Below are 17825 nucleotides of genomic sequence, written 5' to 3'. Positions count from 1 at the left end.
GTGCAGTTTGAAGTGATTTCAGCTAGCTTGTAGTGTAGGTTTGTGTTCACTTCTTTATTTCATTTCTTGATAATACTTATTTTATAATGTTTGTATTAAAACAAACTAACAAAACCACGACTAGAACTAACTAACGTTATATAGGCTATATACTTATAATAATCTTATATATAATATATATATATATATATATATATGTGTGTGTGTGTGTGTGTGTGTGTGTGTGTGTGTGTGTGTGTGTGTGTGTGTGTGTGTGTGTGTGTGTGTGTGTGTGTGTGTGTGTGTGTGTGTGTGTGTGTGTGTATGTCATCTTATATAACTTCCTGAAAACAACCCGTGATAACTAACCCTGGTCTCCTTTAACTTGGCTGGGGCAGTCACCAAGAAATAAATTATTATTAATTTACTGTGTTTTTTCATGGCAGTAACAATAACTATGGTATTTAGAGAGGAACTATGGTTAGTTACCATGGTAATTGTTGAACGGTTGTTGTGTTGAGGCTGAGGAGCAGTCCTCACCCTCCAAGCGTCCGTCACGCGCCTCTGCCTTTACTACTTACACGCCTCTCCTTCACTAATTTCAGCTGCATCTGGGTCCTTCACAACACACACACATGAAAACACACATATAAAAACCATTAAAGCTGAAAAAATTACACAAATTAAACTGCAACATCGAGAAAAAAAAAAACTTCTGGGTAAAATGTTATCCAAGATGTGTTTTGCGTTTTGAACAAACAGCCGCCAGATATCAACAATCAATAGACATCACATTACTGCCATCTAGCGGTCGACGGTAAATGACTCCTTTCAGGAAACTAGCGTCACAAAAAGAGAAACATACGAAATGTTACTGACATAATTATGGTTTAAAGCCGTTTACTCTTAGACAGCAATGAAGGACCTGAACCAAAGGTCTTTGCCTGAACCTGAAGAGATTATGTCTAGACTGGATTAAGTAATCTTTCAAAATTTGAAATTAGTAGCCACAATAGGCTACTATGTAAACTTGAAGTTCTTTAGAATGTGACAAAGGCATAATCAAAGTAAGGAAATAGAAAAATATATATATATATTTTTTTTCATCGAGCACAAAATGTGAAATGTGTTTGGGTCCGATGCTCAGTCAGTAGCAAACGTTTACCCACTAATGGGATTTCTGGTCTCTAAGTGGTGCTTTTATGAAGTCTGCGGTTTGAAGTGTCTTTAGAGACAAAAACAAACACTAACAATCAAGTGCATGCTCATTTGATGAGTCATGTCTTTGTTTTCTTTAAATTACTGCTGTAAAAATTATTCACATCCTTGAATTATCACATTTTTCCTGGTACACGAAAACATTTAAATGGTTGTTCCTGTTAACAAATTCCTAATTGATTAACCAATAGCTATTCAATGACATTCCCACAAGGCCATTTGTGGGATATTGGAAGTAAATGGTATTGAATAGTTGTAATTTACAAAAAGCAACTAGTCAGTACATTGTACATGTTCTTCAGCAGCTAATAAAGCCTTTAGTCATTTGGGAAAAGAGGTCTGCTTGAGACATCCACGTTCTGCTAAATTAGATTGTGTCTTCAGTTCATATCACAGATTTTTTATTTAATTCATGTCTAGGCAATTACAAAATACTAACCTTCCATTGGTCAAATAATTTCTTCATTTTTGGACCATTGTCCTTGTTCCAGTGTTTGTTTGTCTGTCTCTAATTATTATTATAATTAGGCTACAAACACAAGTGATGTTTACATGACAAATGAGCAATTGTCAGTAATTCTTTACATCAAAATATTTCGGTTTAACATAACCTCTGAAAGAGTGGGAAAATGCTTGGAGTTTAAGACAATGGCATTTATGAACTAATTTGAAATGTAATGTCTGTGCAGATCAGCTCTCCATCGATTTTACACAGCTGAAACATCACAAGAAAAACGTCCTTATAATACATTTCTTTAAGATTGTGCTGAGGATGTATTTAAACGCAAGAGTGCACCGGTAACAAGGATGCAGTAAAAAAGAAAAAAAAAGGGGGGGTTTGAGAGAATATCAATAAGAATCATAAGTTTATAGAGTGACTCTGAAAACTGGAAATGAAACCCTGATTTACAGCGCAGATACTTTACCACTTCTGTCGTTAATGGACTTGAAAGTACTTTCATTAAACACTCCACATATTTTATTACACAGACATTAGACACTTTCACAGAAACTAAACACTTACTAGATCTGTATTATAAAGTCTCTGCTTGGCTATAAAGACCTCAAGCCAAAACCATTTTGACTGTGCAAACGTGTCTTCAACATCACTCATTTGACACAAAGAGGGGAAAAGACACATGTTGCTCTTCTGGGTTTGCATAGTGTCCACAACAGAACAAACAATATCTGTGTCCCGGTATTTGACGCATCAAAAATGCATGATTGAGCAGCATGTTGGTGTGCTGGAGGCAGGAGCGGTTTATGTTGTCCTAACAGAGGAGAAGTGGTATATTTATGATGACGTCTGGCCGTCAGGGTTCACTGTCTCTGGCTGTGGCTGTTTCTCTGGAACAATCGTCTCTGTGTCTCTTTGCTGCTCTGCCAACATGTCAGTCAACTTCATGTTCAGCAAAGGGTTCCGAGACTCTGGTGCCACCTGCTGGTTACAAAGAAACATGATGGACAATGAAGAGACAAGTAGGCTAAAGAACAATTCAGCTCTCAGACTCGGACTCACCCCAGGTCCTCCTCTCTTTCTTAAATAAACTCCCTCTGCGAGCAGTGCTTTTGCGGTCTCTTCAAACAGTAGCTCAGGTTTGACATCCCCTCTGCTTTCTAATTCACTGTACTTCATCACAAACCTGAATGATGAAGTACACAACAACTAAATCAAATGGCACAGAAAACACTCAGTGTACAGTAAAAATATGTTTAGTTTCCCCACTATAAAACTTACCTCTGACATGAAGAAACAAAGTTGGGCTTGAGGAGCTCAAAAGCTCTGGGTCCATTACCATAAACCTCAAAGAACTTCCTACAATCACAGAAAAAAAGTAATGTAGATTTATTGTACAGGTTCCGGCAAGCACGCAAGTTTAATGCAGTTATCATCAACTGATGGGCCGTGACCCAAAAATGGGTTGGAGGTGTTTTCCGAAAAGGGTCTGACAGCAGTCAAATCTGGGAATTTTAAGTTATATGTAGACTACCATTCAAGGGTTTGGGGTTGGTAAGATTGTTTATGTTTTTGAAAGTCTTTTAGGCTGCATTTATTTGATAAAAAATACAGCAATGTTGTACTTGTAATATTGTGAAATATTATTACAATTTAAAGTAACTATTCTATTTTAATATATTTTTAAATGTAATTTATTCCAGTGATGGCAAAGCTGAATTTTCAGCATCATAACTCCAGTCTTCATTACTACAGAAATCATTCTAATATACTTGGTGCCATTTCTTATTATCATCATAAATCAATATTGAAAACAGTTGTGCTCCTTGATATTTTTGTTTGAAAAAAATCTTTTTTCTTTTCTTTTTTTTTTTCAGGATTCCCTGATGAATAGAAAGTTCAAAAGAACAGCATATATACTATCACTTTTTATGAATTGAATGCATCCTTGCTGTATAAAAGTATTAATTTCTTACCGACCCCAAGCTTTTAAACAGCAGTGTATATAGCACCAATATCAAAATAAAAAAACTAAATCAATAAAGGCATTACATATAATTCATTCATCAACAGAGATGGCACAAACATTAATAGCTGGGAGGAAAAAATATATAAAGTACAAATGAAGGGCACAGAGTGAGACCATAATATATTCTATATATGACCATGGGGAGAGCAATACTGCTGAAAGCGAAGATTTTAAATGAAGTTACTAAGATGATACGGGTTCGTTTGGACTTACGCTCGTATTTCATCCTCCTTGTATAAGATTTCAGGTACAGTGTCTTCTGCATGTTTTTTCAGTGGTCTCACAGGTTTCTCGTAGAGTGGCTCTCTCTTAGGAGGAAAAGCAGCATACACATCAAACCAGATGGGCTTTTCCTCCTGCTTGATGACTCCAGCTCGCATTAAATCACGAACCCTTTGCAAAGAGCATCACAATGAGAACTCGAACTGAATACACAGTGTTATGAATGACGAGGAACACATGCGTGTGTCAGCAAACTGCTGCAAAAAGATATTTAACACTGCTCTGTTCTAGATTCAACTGCCAAAAGCAATTACTAACGTTATATCATACAATATGTCTTTGTTTTATCATTTCTTGGAATTATAAAACGATTTTACATAGTACACCTTCATTTGCAAGTAATCCGATCTCTTTTGTTTTAAAACACATTTGTATCATTAACCTTGAAATGATCTCAAAAAGCATGCTGTCACTAATGCTTACCGGGTATATACAGTCCCGAATTTCTCAAGTCGACTTCCAGCCATAATGTCTATTCGATAATACACATTTAATTAGATATCAATATATAAAACAGAAAAGAGATTAAAATGTGAGTTACAAATACTCTCTGCTGCAGCATGGATACACTACTTCCGGTGTTACTACGGATACCCATCATAGACAAACTACAAGGACGCGAATAAAAAAAACACTACCGTGTCTTAGTAGTACAAACTTGACTTTATTATAAGATGCAATGTTTGCCATAAACATCCATTTACAACTTTATACAACACTTAACACTGTGAGGTGATTATATATGAAAGTATGAGCCACAGGAGCATATAACAATAAACAATGAATTAAAGATAGCCTCATTAAACTGAAAATTTGAACAATTTTTAGGTGACTGATTATATAAGCATTTGTAACATATACATGATAACTTTTTGGTTCAAAAGGTCAGATAGAGGTGATTCCTGTTGTTTCATTGAGCATGGCAAATGTAGAATCCAAAAGAATTGTTCCTGCAATTAGTTATAGCCATAAAAAGCACTACTCAATAGGCTAGCAAAGTGCAGGTCAGTCTTCCCAAAAACAAATAAAAAAGACATTAAAATAAATAAAAATAAAATAGTTTATTTACAAGTAGGAAATAAAATGCTCTCTATAATTAGAACTGTACATTCCACATTTAAATACATTTCTGCTACTTTTTTGTGTGTGTTTCCAGTTTATATTTGTGATTATTCTTATTCTTATTTGACTTAAGACAGGTTTTGGCATTATTTTGGAAGCTGTATGAAAATAAAAAGATTAAAATGTCCCCCTTTTGGTGTGTTTGGATATTGAAAAGCTCAAGATGGTATAAGTGATCTCGACCACTAGGATCCAAAGATGTCCTCATGGTAACGCTTTTCATTCTGTGAACAAAAAGCATAACCATCTAAAATTATTGACCATATATCATTACAGACTGTAAACAATTCACCATTTCAGGGCAACTGAGCCCTCATAGGAGCATAAATGCTGTAAGACATTATCTGAAGCAGCTATAAAATGTGTCAACATGCTGAAGGTTCACCTTGAGCCTTGACAGATATTCCTCAGCCTGTGAAAGAGTGATGCCCAGCCGGCTGACTAAAATTTCCTGGATAGTGGCGGCCACATCATGAGCCATGTTTATGCCTCCACAGACATACAGATGTCCTGGATTATGGTGCAGAACCTCAAAGACCTTGTCACTCAATTGCTCTCGCAAGATATCTTGGACATAAACCTGGACCAAAAACAAATGCAGAATGTCTATAAGCAACGACCAGAGAATATTAACAGCCATTCAGAATCATTTTTTAGATCTGAGTAAAAAAAGTAATTATTCATATTTTGTGTTATGAACATAAAAGTCCTGCCATGTTTATTCCACCCATGAACTCAGCCAGCTGATTTCATTAATTAGTTCTATCTCCTGGCTGAAAAACTGTGCTAATTAGCAAATCCAGGCGATTGGAACAAAATACTGAGGATGACTTTTACTTTCTGAACCTGGACTTTACACCTCTGAAAAAGACATACTACGGCATCCGTTTCAAAAACAAAAGCTTAGACTGACAAATTATAACAATAAATAATAAAAACAATATTATTATTATAGATTATATTTGTAATACTTAATAGATATCACTCAAGATATATAGAACTACAGTTGTGTTTGTCTACCTTGGGTTGTCCAGTCTGCCTAGAATAAGCTGTTGTGATACTGCTTAGAGTGCCATTATCTCTCATGTCCAGAGTCTCTTCTTTGTAAAGATGATCAGTATCTGAATCCCGACAACCGAACACAAGTGTCATCGGACTCCCTTTCAGACCTTGGAGAAATAACACAACTTGAGGGTCAACAACTTGAGGCAAGCCCATTTCAGTGGACTTTTTGAAATTACTTGAATGTGATCAGGGATAAAATTCAATACCTGTTTTTTTCAAGTCATAGAATCGCTGTTGCCAAAAGCCACGGAAGGGAGCAATGCCGCTCCCAGCTCCAACAAGTATGCAGGGAGCACTAGGGTCGGATGGAAGGTGGAAGCCGCCAGAGCTGGAATTGTTGGAAAAGTTAGTTAATTATGATCAGGGAAAACACCTTGGGCTGCATTTCTCTCTCAGGAACATCTTGAGAATGTGAAATGAAAGGTACCTATGGACAAAACATGGCACCATGTCTCCTTCTTTGATGGTATTGAGCCAGGTACTGCAGAGACCAAAATGCAGCGGACCTTTTCCCTCTAAACAGCGCAGGGCATATGACAACAACAAATACATTTCTTCAATGATTCTAGAAGTTATACGTCTAGGAAGTTCCACTGTTCAGGTATCGACTAATAAATGATCAGAGAATCTTTGGGAATATGGTTTCCTCTACCCTGTGTGTGATAGCTGACCACTGCCACAGTGAGGTGGAGCTCCTGAGGGTGGAGGTCTGGGGAGGAGCTGATGGAGTAAAGACGTGGCTTCAGTAGAGGCAGCTGGCTGAGGAGAAAGGCAGCAGAAAGTTCCAGAGAGGAAAACTCCTCTAGCACCTCAAGGAAGGTAGGTTTGTGGAACTCCTTCCATGTTGTGTAAACCTGGAGGTCCTGTAGAAGAGGGATGTCTTGGTATGTATTTAAACTCCATTGAAAACAATTCATGATGATTGCGCACAATAGACATTTTTCATGAAAGATGAGCATAAGCATTCATGAACCCATTATTTTGTAAATTGCCGCATTCAATAGGCTATAATGGGACATTTTATGGAAGAATTTGTGTTTCATTAATATGCAGGTTCATTGTTATGAAGACTCTAACATGGACTAAACGTAAAGCATTTTATTATCAATAACACTTTTAGCATACTACTTTGGATTTTTCAGCATGAATAATTAATTTACACAAGACATTATATATTACTGTATATTGCCTTAAAAATGCAATATTAAACTGGTTCCAAATCTTTTTAACTTAACTTGAACTGAATGACATTCAGGTCTGTTAACGGTTCTCGTACGTGCATTCGGGATAGCGTTCTAACGATTGATGAGTAGGCTCTTTTTAGCGAATCAAAAACACACAACAAAACCAGTGTGGTTCAATTCCCATATTAATGATTAAAATGAGTCGGTTCTTTTTTAGTGAATCAAACAAAGCCTGACCAGTATAGTCCAGCATAGTTCAATTACGGAAAAAAGACTCTTACAGGAGGTTCGTTTTAGCAAACTCAAAACACAACGCAACCAGTGTTGGCCGACTCACGAATGAACGATTCCAATGAGACTTTTTTTAGCAAATCAAACAGTCAATGTAGTCTGATTCCTGAATGAATGAGTTGGCCCGTTCTATGACGTCGAAAATGTATTAAAAAGTCTGTGTAAATGTGGCCATTATAAGGATTTGTAAAAAATTATTTATTATGAAAAATACCTCATCATATGGCAATGGGAAATGCATTTCTTTCCTCTATATTTATCCGTTAAAGTTACTAAAAGACCCTCAAAGTTAACAAGTTGTTAAATGCAATTCTCATCCTTAGTTCTGAAACATCTGTGATTGTCGAACAATGACTTACTGTTGCTAGTGCAAAGAGGCGCTGTCTGTGATCTTCCTGCCCGGCCATCTTTGAGAGTTTGCGGAGGAGGCTTTGTGAGGGTGGGCTGGTTACATCAAGATAGTAAGTAAGAGATTGGGCAAGAGGACACGGTGGTATTCGTTCATCTCTCTGCCACCTTCCACCATCTGCAGGACAACATTATTAGGTATCATTATGTTATTATGTGTAAGACTTCCATTATGTAATTAGGTTATATGGTTCAGTACCAGGGTAGGAATCATTGAGGAATTCCAAGCAAAGGCTCTGGTTGATAGGAGGGGCACTGGGAAGATGTTTTAGGATGCCAGCTACTAATTCAGGTGAGTTCCCTGGGAAAATCATCACATGGTCTCCAGGGGCAAAGTTTAAGGGCTCAGTGTTCCCATCCATCTCCAGCTCCACCAATATTGTAGACCGACTGAAATCACGTAAAAATAAATACTGTTAAATATTGTGTGAGAAAACATGGCACACAACATAAGGCACCTGTTTCAGAAAAAAATAAAAGCTTATAATAAAATAAAATAAAAATAATAATAATAATTAAATGCAGATGCACAAATATAAGTTGGTTTGAGAGCAAACCTTGACTTCGGGCTCTGTAGATTCTGCCTTCTTTTCAGCTTCATGGGAACCACAGCTTTAGAATGGAGAGCTGATAGAGCTGTAAAACCAAGCCAAATAATAATCAATCACTGCAGAAATCTTGCAAATCTGTTAATAACATGATTCTTGAGTACTCATTTCTTATAATGATTGCTAAATGGCATATTTGAATCAAAAATGTCAAAATGTCACTAAGCATTTCCATATTCCTACATAATAGCGCACTGTATATAATTCTGTCATGCAACATATTTAAAAAAAATGAGAGATGGCGAGAATATTCTCAATATAGCATTTTTGCTTAGCTTTTTAATTACTTCTACAGGTTTTGTCAAGCTTTGCCCATGATTTCCCCTTGATGTTTCTTTCAAAGAAATAAAATGGTATTAAATGTACCTGCGACTCTGTCAAGTGTACAGCTGTCATTCTGAACTCTGTGCTTCTGCGGATCCCAGGAATCTGCCAGACCATCGCTGCCTGGAAGCTGACCCTGAATGTTAAACGCCTTGCATGCATCCTTTACATACAGAAAACAAACATCTCATGATTCATTTTACTGTTCACCAAAGTGCAGAAAACAGAGGATGCTCAATGATTATTTTATTACTTATATTTCTTATATTCTTTTATTTAGACCTTAAAGGCTGTGCAGGCCCAGGCTGAGAAAGCTTCCTCCTGTCCGTTCAACTCATCTCCCTCTCCTGTGGATGACACGCGGACGGCTCCCAGTGCCGCAAGCTTAGCATCCACTGCATGGGCAAACCCACAGAAGTGTGGGTACATTCGAGAGCCGAGACCAAACACACAGAACCTGTGTGGGGGAAAGAAACAATTCAAACAATATATTCAACACAGGAGTTGAGAGAAAATAAATGTAGAGGATTTTAAATACTGACCTGACTTTGTTTCTGAGGCTTTTCAGACTGAGAAGCTGCTTCTTGAAACTCTGAGAAGAAAGTAAGAATCACATTCTAGTTATCAAACACCTTTTGTGGTTATTGTACAAAGAATCATTCCAAAAGCAAACGACTTCTTCCTGAAGACCTTTTCATTTGGACATACCGGTACTATAAATTCAGCATAATTTTTTGTGATAACGGTTTTTCATTCAAATACAGTAGGTCACTGTGCATAAATATATCCACACCTCTCCATTTCCTGGACAGTCTCCACTGCCGAAGGTGCTGGTGACAACAATTAAGAGACTTTCCTTCTCAAGTTCACTGAAGTTGTAGTCCTCCATGCAAACAACCTGTATAAATAACACAATGTTTCACATATGTATGTGTTAACTAAAAGGTAAATGTCAAATCTTAGTGTTTAATTGAACAGTATTCCTTTTAATTATTTATTACATATAGCATATTAAAGTCCCCCTGTGCTGAAAATCAAGCTTTTAATGTTTATATGTCTATGTGGTGTTTTTAATATGCTTTAAGACAAACCATGTGCAAACGCATAAGTCAGCACCATTGCTGAGTATTTTCTCTTTAAAACTGCAGAGAACCAAATACAGTCTCAAAAAAGTGGCGTTTCTGACGTCACAAACTACCTTGTAACCAATCACGTCAATGTGTGATCGTCAACAAGTGGATCTCTGAGCTGGTGCGAGTGAGTGGAGGCGGGGCTAATTTGCATATTCATAGAACCGTGTATACTAAATGAGGGTGTAGTGTTACATTCATGCATTTTTTTTTTAAATATGTCATTTTGGTGATCAAAGATGAGTTAAGGGATAACATTATTGACTTCAGGGGGACTTTATAAAAAAGTTAAACTGGGTAATTTCCACCTTAGAGTGGGATATTGTAATGAATGTGCCACATATGCCACAAGTGTTGGTAATGGTGCTCAATTTGAGTAACAGAACGATAAGTTACATATGAATTGGGGAAGATGGTCCTCTTACCTTGGAGCTGAAGGCACAGTTCATCATGGCATTTAGTTTCTTAGCAAAAGTCAGTGATTTCCCTGTTTCTGTGGCGTAGAGAACGGTGCAACGCACCCTCTTGGCCAGGACTGATTTAATGAGTGTCTGAGAGAAGAGCACTACTCTAAAAGAGAGAAAAGAAAAACAAGAAGCTATACTGGCTGCTCACCAAATGTCCACAGCTAACCTTTCAAATATTCATTACATTGTTGCAGACAGATCTCTTCTGAGAGAACAGCACTGCGTTGTTCTGGTTGAGGAAGTGTGAATATGATATCGTGGTACCTGATCAAGCCTTTGAAGCTGATTGTACACCTCATCACTTTTCTCTTCTTGTCCTTCCACTTGTATGTCAACCACGGTTCAGGCTTTAAATGGAAACAGATGAGACACATTAAGGCAAGAACATCCCAAAACTTTAGTTTGGACATCATCATACTTCACACAGCTTTATACCACTAGACTCGAGAATAATCTAGCAATGCAGCTTTTCTGATGAATGCACAATAGATATTTAGGATGATACCTGATAGTAGAAAAAGGGTGACAGGATGTAGTTGAGCATTTCCTGGTGATACACAGGAGTTAGGGATCCAGACATTGGCGGCACCAGCCAGACCCAATCGGCTGGACAGCCTCCACGCAGACGCACTTCCATCTCCATGTGCTGCATGAAGGATTCTGATGCAGAATGGTGGTCAGTAATGGTGACCTTATTTTTCTGTATGTCGGTTAGACAAAAAAAGGTCATTAAACTGTGATAAACATTTAACAAGATCAAATTTCATCTTAACCCTTATATTGACTTTCCAGTGTAGAATAACTTTATGATGTGCATAAATTGAATCATTTCCCCCAATTAAACAAAAAACAAAACATTTAATACAAATATAATATATTAGAATGTTATCCACCTCTATATAGTTCTTCTATTAATTTAATTTGACTAAAATATTTTACATTAAGATTTAGCTTCTCACACATGTTGTGTCCTAAAGAATTTATCAAAATATATACAGGGTTCCCACACCTGGGTTAACTTCAAATTGAAGGACCTTTCAAGGACTTTCCAGGTCCAATACCCTCAAATTCAAGGACTTAAAGTGTCGAACAACAAAATTTACGTAGAGTAGTTTTGTGCGCTCGTGAACGTCATGGTGGCAACGCACAACACAAAGTACCTTACGCGGGAAACACTTAACGTAGTGCGTAACTAACGTAAATCAAGCAAGCTAATATGCATAGGCCACAAAGTGTTGGCGAAATAACACATTAGTGGAACGGAGGGAATAATATGGGTTTTATTTTCCAGAAAACTTCTTGCTCAGAATAAATTCAAGCACTTTCAAGGACCTGTATCTATGTATGTTTAGTTTCTAAAACTTTCCAGGGACTTGAACTTTTTTTTTTCAGATTCACATTATTATGAGTTTAATAGGTCTACATTTTAACAGAAAATAATAAATAAATAAATAAATAAATAAATATATTTTTTTTACTATTTCAATTGTAGTTGGTTAATGACTCCAAATTACATGACAACATTTTTAGTTAGTAACGTAATCCATATAACCTGACTACTTTTTGATTACTTTTAGATTACTTTTGACCTAACTTGTTCATCACATTAATTTGATAGTCCTAATTTATTATCTTAAACTCTCAGGTGGTTCAGCTGACAAAAAAGTTGGGGAATCCCTGCACTGCATGTAAATATGAAATGACATAGGCCTACATTTGTACATTTTAATGTGTTTGAAAGACAAAAGCTTTCCAAAGACAGTAAAACATGGTAAATTACTCACTGAGTGATAATTCAAATAATAATTAATGTGTTCGTCAAGAGCTGATTAGATATGCAATGTTGAGAAAATAATTCGTAAAAAAAAAAAAAGATTTCTGTAAATCCAGAGATCAAATGCTGTGTGGGTCTCAGTTTTCAGTGATAGTGATAATCACATGAGTCACGAACCAGTCAGATTTAGGGGCCGTTTACACAACATAATTTTCAACTACACTTTTTATGTGTTTTGGCCGTTCATTTACATTCATGTAAATTTACGTTTTGTGGGCCTGAAAACGCAAGCTTTTGAAAATGGGATTCAAAGTGCAAGTTTTTGAAACCGTTGTTGTCTCTGTGTAAACTACAAAAACTACAAAAAAGGTGACGTCATGTGCATGCGTATCAAGTGTTCAGTCTATAGGAACGTAGTTGTTTCTTTACGTGACAACTACTGGACTGGCATGAATAATACAGGGTTTTTAGTCGTTTTCGCAGATCCGTGGGAACAGGGATCATTTTGACTATGTTGTCGTCTGTACAGTACGTGAAAAACAAAGGAAAATGTTTCCATTTTTAATACATCATTGTCGTGTAAACGTACCCTCAGTGGGTGCTAAAAATCGCAAGTTTCCGTACAAATTCATACAAAACTGCCATAATTTAAAATACAGTAGTCAACATTTGAAGTGGATCAAAAAAGTTAATCAAAGACAAGAACGGATATTGTTCAGAATTCATGTATAACTTTGATGAAAGGTTTTGATCCACTTCAAATGTTGACTACTGTAGTTAGGTTTTCTCATGAAATCGGGACAAATACATTAATATAATTATACAAAATCCTCTGTCTCTCACAAGTACTTTACACTTATTTGCTTTGTTTACCTGAAAACTATGCATCACTGCGACATTGATGGCCACCAGGGCCTGGTCCTTCCATAGCGAGGACAGTTTTTGCGTCTCCAAGCCCAATCGGCGGCCAACCCGCTGTAGGACATAATAAAATGAAAGAAATTTAGTATCAAAGATCCTCTAAACTTTCTCTTCTTGACTGTAAATATTTTAAGCAGTAAGGAAAATTGTAGCACCTCAAGAACATTGTAGCGTTGGGCATCACAGAAGTCCCTCACTCCAATCTCAGTGCCCATGTACCAACCATTAAAAGGACATGCTGGGAATTCAAGACCACCAATCTCCAGCAACATGTTGGACACTGCAGGCAACGCATACCATCGGAGGTTCAAATCCTTAAACCACTCGTATCTGAAGAAGTGAATTAAACCATCCAATTTTAATGGCATGCAAATGCATTGGCATATATTTAGCTACCAGTTCAAACAAACCCTTGACCATGTTACTAAATGCAATATTAAAAAATAAAATAAAAAAAAAACTCTTATTTTCATCCATTTTGCTGACACAAATCCATAACACTTCTAGGTCTGCATGATTGCACCATTATTGGAGCCCATCAAACAGCACTTCAGTCAAATTCACTACTAATTAGGTCGCTTTCTAATGGGAAGTGTTGGAGTGAGTCTGGATTGACTTTAGGCCTCACTGGTTAAACTCATTTGTTAGGTCTGGATGAAAGAATGTGGCATAGAGACAGGCTGTTTTAGGATTGAATGGCTTTGCCACTCTAGCCTGATCTTTAAGTGCCTAGGAGCGTTTGATTTTAAAGGTCCTTTCAATACGAACTCTTAAAAGGAAAAGCCTTGCATAATTTTCTGTTCAAGAAGCAAACAGATTTGCTGCAGAATCAAGTGGAATGCAAGTCATCTCAGAAATCTGAGCACCTCAGTCAAGAGCTCTGGTGGTCTGTGTAAACAACATCGCACTCAAATTTAGACAAGCTACAAGACCGAATGTCTGACTTTGAGTCTTTGTACAAGAACCCTTGATGCATAGTGACGTAATAACCATTTAGAGTGTTTTCAATCCATTAGCGTTTTTAATCTACGGCGAGCATGTTTTCCCAGCCAGTACAAGCTCCATGTCACTTACTGTGGGTGCTCCATGTGAACTTCCAAAATTAAATGCTGGGGAATTTCAAATAACTGCGGGTCCTCTCCATTAGCTTGTAACACCAGTGGAAGCACATCAAATAGACCGTACTTTGGTGTCCACCCAAGCTGGATGCACATCTGTTAAATATGGGTATTGACAAGACATTAATGCGGTATACATTATAAATAGGCCTATATCTTTTATAATTATAACAATGTTTTTATGACCTCACATTAAATATAAGACTAATAAGAATATTTGTATTTTGTAGTATTCAGACAGACATATACTGTAGATTGATATTCTAAAAAAGTTATTGCAAAAAGAGAAAATATCTATTATAAAGAAAATAGACTGGTATCTACCTCTGTGAAGTCAACACTGGAAGGATCTCCTATTACTGTACCATCTGCTATCTTATAGCCAGCGTATCGTACGAGCTGACTATTCCACACGCGGAAATCATATTGACCATCAGTTCTTTGAGGAAACACAGTGATGACAGACCTGTGAAAATAAATCTCTTTATTGTGACAGCATCGCATCAAATTTACAAAGACAATGAATATGGGATGGTTTATTAAAAAGCTCAAATAACACATTCTTGGTTTACCTTAGGTTGCCTCCATTGGTAGCAAACTGAATATGATCGCACAACATCTGAAACATATCGTCAGCTGTTCTGCATTTACGTGCATCAAACAGCTGGACAGAAAAACATGAGATAATGTAAATAGAACTACAGTATACGACTACACATATGATACATGTTTTAGTCCAAAAAAGAGAAACTACCTGCAAATTTGCCCACTGAATTCTGCCAATGCATCTCGGTGCATTTCTCCATGCTTGCTTAGCCCCAAATTCCAGTTCTTTTGTGGTGAGTTGATATGACCCAGTAGCATCTATTTCCCTAGCGACTTCCTCCACACGAGACAGGTGCTCCTCAATTTTTGAGCTGAATAACAGATATAATTCAGTCATATTGCCTACCCTTTTCACTCTTCAGAATTAAGCAAGTTCATGGTCTGCTTTACTATGGCATTAAACGAAAACCAAGAACGTAACCACTTATTCAGTATTAGAGTGGACTAACGGTAAAATATTAACCATCAACCATTTAAAACCCATTTTGATCTACCAAAAATTGTCTCTGGTGGCTATGACCTTATAGGTTCTTACTTTTTAATTGACTTGTAGTACTGATTGATGAAGTCAATAGCTTGCATGAGGATTTCATCAGAGCCTGGCAGGGTGGAGGAAGGACAGCGCATCAGAGCCTCTGGAGTCATAATAGAGCCTTCACAGACCTTAGACATGCAAACCTGGCTCTAAAGATAAGGGGGGAAAGTTCAAACTCATCATCCCATGCAATTACCAAAATAACTTAATTTAAAATGAGACTCTATAAAAGCAGGCAATGAGAAACTTTACACACATACAGTAAACAAAAACTAAAATATTTCCGTGGGAGAGGCTCATAAATCTGTTCACCTTAACTGCTCTGTGATGTAATGTATCCTTATGGCACGAACCATCCTGGTAGTTCTTCACTTGCTTGGAAAATGGGCATCGATTTACCTTGTTCTCCCATTGCTAGACAAACTGACAGAACTTAAGGATATTGCATTTCATTTATGACATTGCTTTTCCTGTCATTTGAAGTTTTGCTCACCATATTCGGCTTAATCTGGTGGAGTATTACATCCTTCTTGTCTTTAGTGGCCTGGTTCCCCATATTTCCCTGAAATACTGAATGGAAAATCAGTTAAATGAAAAATGTTGAAGTACAGTTTTTGATAACACTGCTGGGTGTTATACAGAGTGTTAAAAAGTAAAACTAAAGCAGTCTTGCTTTTAATTAGATGATTAAGTGATTATTTAAGGGATGATTGACCATTGAGGAACCTGCTGTTAACAAGCAGAATCACTGAAGGAAATAAGAACAAGTACAGAAAAAAAGAAAAAAGAAAAAAAAGAAGAGACCAGCAGAAACAGAACAGCTACAACTGACTTCCAGCCACAGACTTAGATTAAATCAACTGAAGATAAAAGACTACATTAAATCTAAGATCTCAGCAGAGGATGATTAAACAACTCCAAAAACAGCATTACCAGCTTCACTTATTACTAACCAGTTTGACTTTATTTTTCTCATATGTTTACAGAGGTTTAGATGTGTATGTTTTATTGAAAATAATAGTTTTGTTTGAACAACAAAACCTCAGTAACTTAATTCTCAATAAGAGCTTTTGTACACATACAGTATGTCACACTGGTTAGTAATGAATAGTAATAGTAAATCGTCCTCTGCTGAGATCTTGAGAGATTTAATGTCTTTTATCTTCAGTTGATTTCATCTAAAGCAGTGGCTGGAAGTCAGTTGTAGCTCTTGTGTTTCTGCTCGTCTCTTTTTTTTCCTTCTGTTTTTGTTCATATTTTCTTCAGTGATTCTGCTTGTTAACAACAGTTATCAGAATTATCATCAATTATGGTCAACACTCTGTATAGAGTGGACCCATATAGACACCCAGCAGTGTTAATTTAACACCACGGATTTTGCTGTGATGTACATAACACATTATGAGAACATAAATGAGAATAGAAAAAAAAAAATTGTATAAATTAAAGATACATGTATTTTATATTTTTAATATGCTTTTACATACATCTAATATCTGTTATTATATGATATGCAATAATTAATTTCATTAACAACATGAGTTTCTTACCTTCGTGCCAAGTGTTAGGCAGTCCTTTTCTCAGTCTGCAATAGTGACTTTCCCACTTTAACATGCTTATATACTCAACCTAGAGAGCCTGTTGGTGAGGGCAGGTCAAGAGTTGTGATGGTCTTGGCATTGTGCCTCAAGGAGGGTTTGACGGTTACAGCCTCACCACAGTTTCAAATGTCATAATATTACACCCATACTGGAATCTTCAAACTTCAAAGTATTTGTAACACTGAGTTTGATGAATCGAAAGGAAAACCAACCACACCTCACAGGTTATCTGATAAATCTAGATCTATTTATTATTACTCTTTGACAAAATTGTCAATGAATGTAATGTATTAGATTAGATTAGAAAACTTTATTGATCCCCATAAGGGGAAACTCATTAGCCACCATTGCACATTATAAACAACACAAATAGACAACTGAACATTAAAAACAACAAATCAATACATGCAAAGAATAAAACAACTTCATTAAAAAAAACCTTCTAAATCGCTCTGTAGAACACTGAGACATTACTAATCTTCCACTAAATTAAATGTTAAGTTCAATAAAAGTACAGTGAAGTGAATACAATGACCTTTGGATGGATGAATGAACAAAATAGAAATAATATATTTGTATATTACAGATTTTATTCCAATTCATTCATAATAAATATGATAATAGCACTTGTGAATGTTTTGATTTTGCAGTTTTCATTCCACTCATTCATGTATTTACTGTACATTATATTGCAAATTTGCCATGC

At 36.5% G+C, this 17825-nt stretch overlaps 2 protein-coding genes across 3 annotated transcripts; both read right to left on the bottom strand.

The window, feature by feature from the left end:
- Positions 1-1709: 1709 nt before the first annotated feature.
- mrps23 (mitochondrial ribosomal protein S23) lies at positions 1710-4559 on the bottom strand. Of its 2 annotated transcripts, none has more exons than XM_082179760.1 (5): positions 4389-4559; positions 3897-4076; positions 2936-3013; positions 2717-2840; positions 1710-2638 (listed from the first exon to the last, which is right to left on the bottom strand). In XM_082179760.1, exons 1-5 carry the CDS (start codon positions 4430-4432, stop codon positions 2492-2494), a joined length of 573 nt encoding a protein of 190 aa, XP_082035886.1. In that variant the 5' UTR covers positions 4433-4559; the 3' UTR covers positions 1710-2491. The 2 variants fall into 2 exon arrangements, with proteins under 2 accessions (XP_082035886.1, XP_082035887.1); XM_082179761.1 differs by having other exon boundaries at positions 1710-2635; positions 4389-4558.
- Positions 4560-4632: 73 nt separating this feature from the next.
- nos2b (nitric oxide synthase 2b, inducible) lies at positions 4633-17200 on the bottom strand. The gene is made up of 26 exons (XM_082179688.1): positions 17069-17200; positions 16012-16088; positions 15831-15932; positions 15519-15667; positions 15132-15294; positions 14950-15041; positions 14702-14843; positions 14334-14473; positions 13415-13589; positions 13212-13313; positions 11070-11264; positions 10829-10911; positions 10523-10667; positions 9761-9865; positions 9510-9559; positions 9250-9424; positions 9010-9130; positions 8593-8671; positions 8235-8425; positions 7987-8153; positions 6805-7015; positions 6580-6667; positions 6359-6480; positions 6108-6256; positions 5473-5667; positions 4633-5311 (listed from the first exon to the last, which is right to left on the bottom strand). Exons 1-26 carry the CDS (start codon positions 17130-17132, stop codon positions 5273-5275), a joined length of 3321 nt encoding a protein of 1106 aa, XP_082035814.1. The 5' UTR covers positions 17133-17200; the 3' UTR covers positions 4633-5272.
- Positions 17201-17825: the final 625 nt, after the last annotated feature.

This window comes from Leuciscus leuciscus (genome assembly GCF_965113295.1).
Source record: "Leuciscus leuciscus genome assembly, chromosome: 9".
Classification (NCBI taxonomy): domain Eukaryota; kingdom Metazoa; phylum Chordata; class Actinopteri; order Cypriniformes; family Leuciscidae; genus Leuciscus; species Leuciscus leuciscus.
The sequence above is the reverse complement of the archived record's forward strand: the minus strand, read 5'-3'. Positions and strand labels throughout refer to the sequence as shown.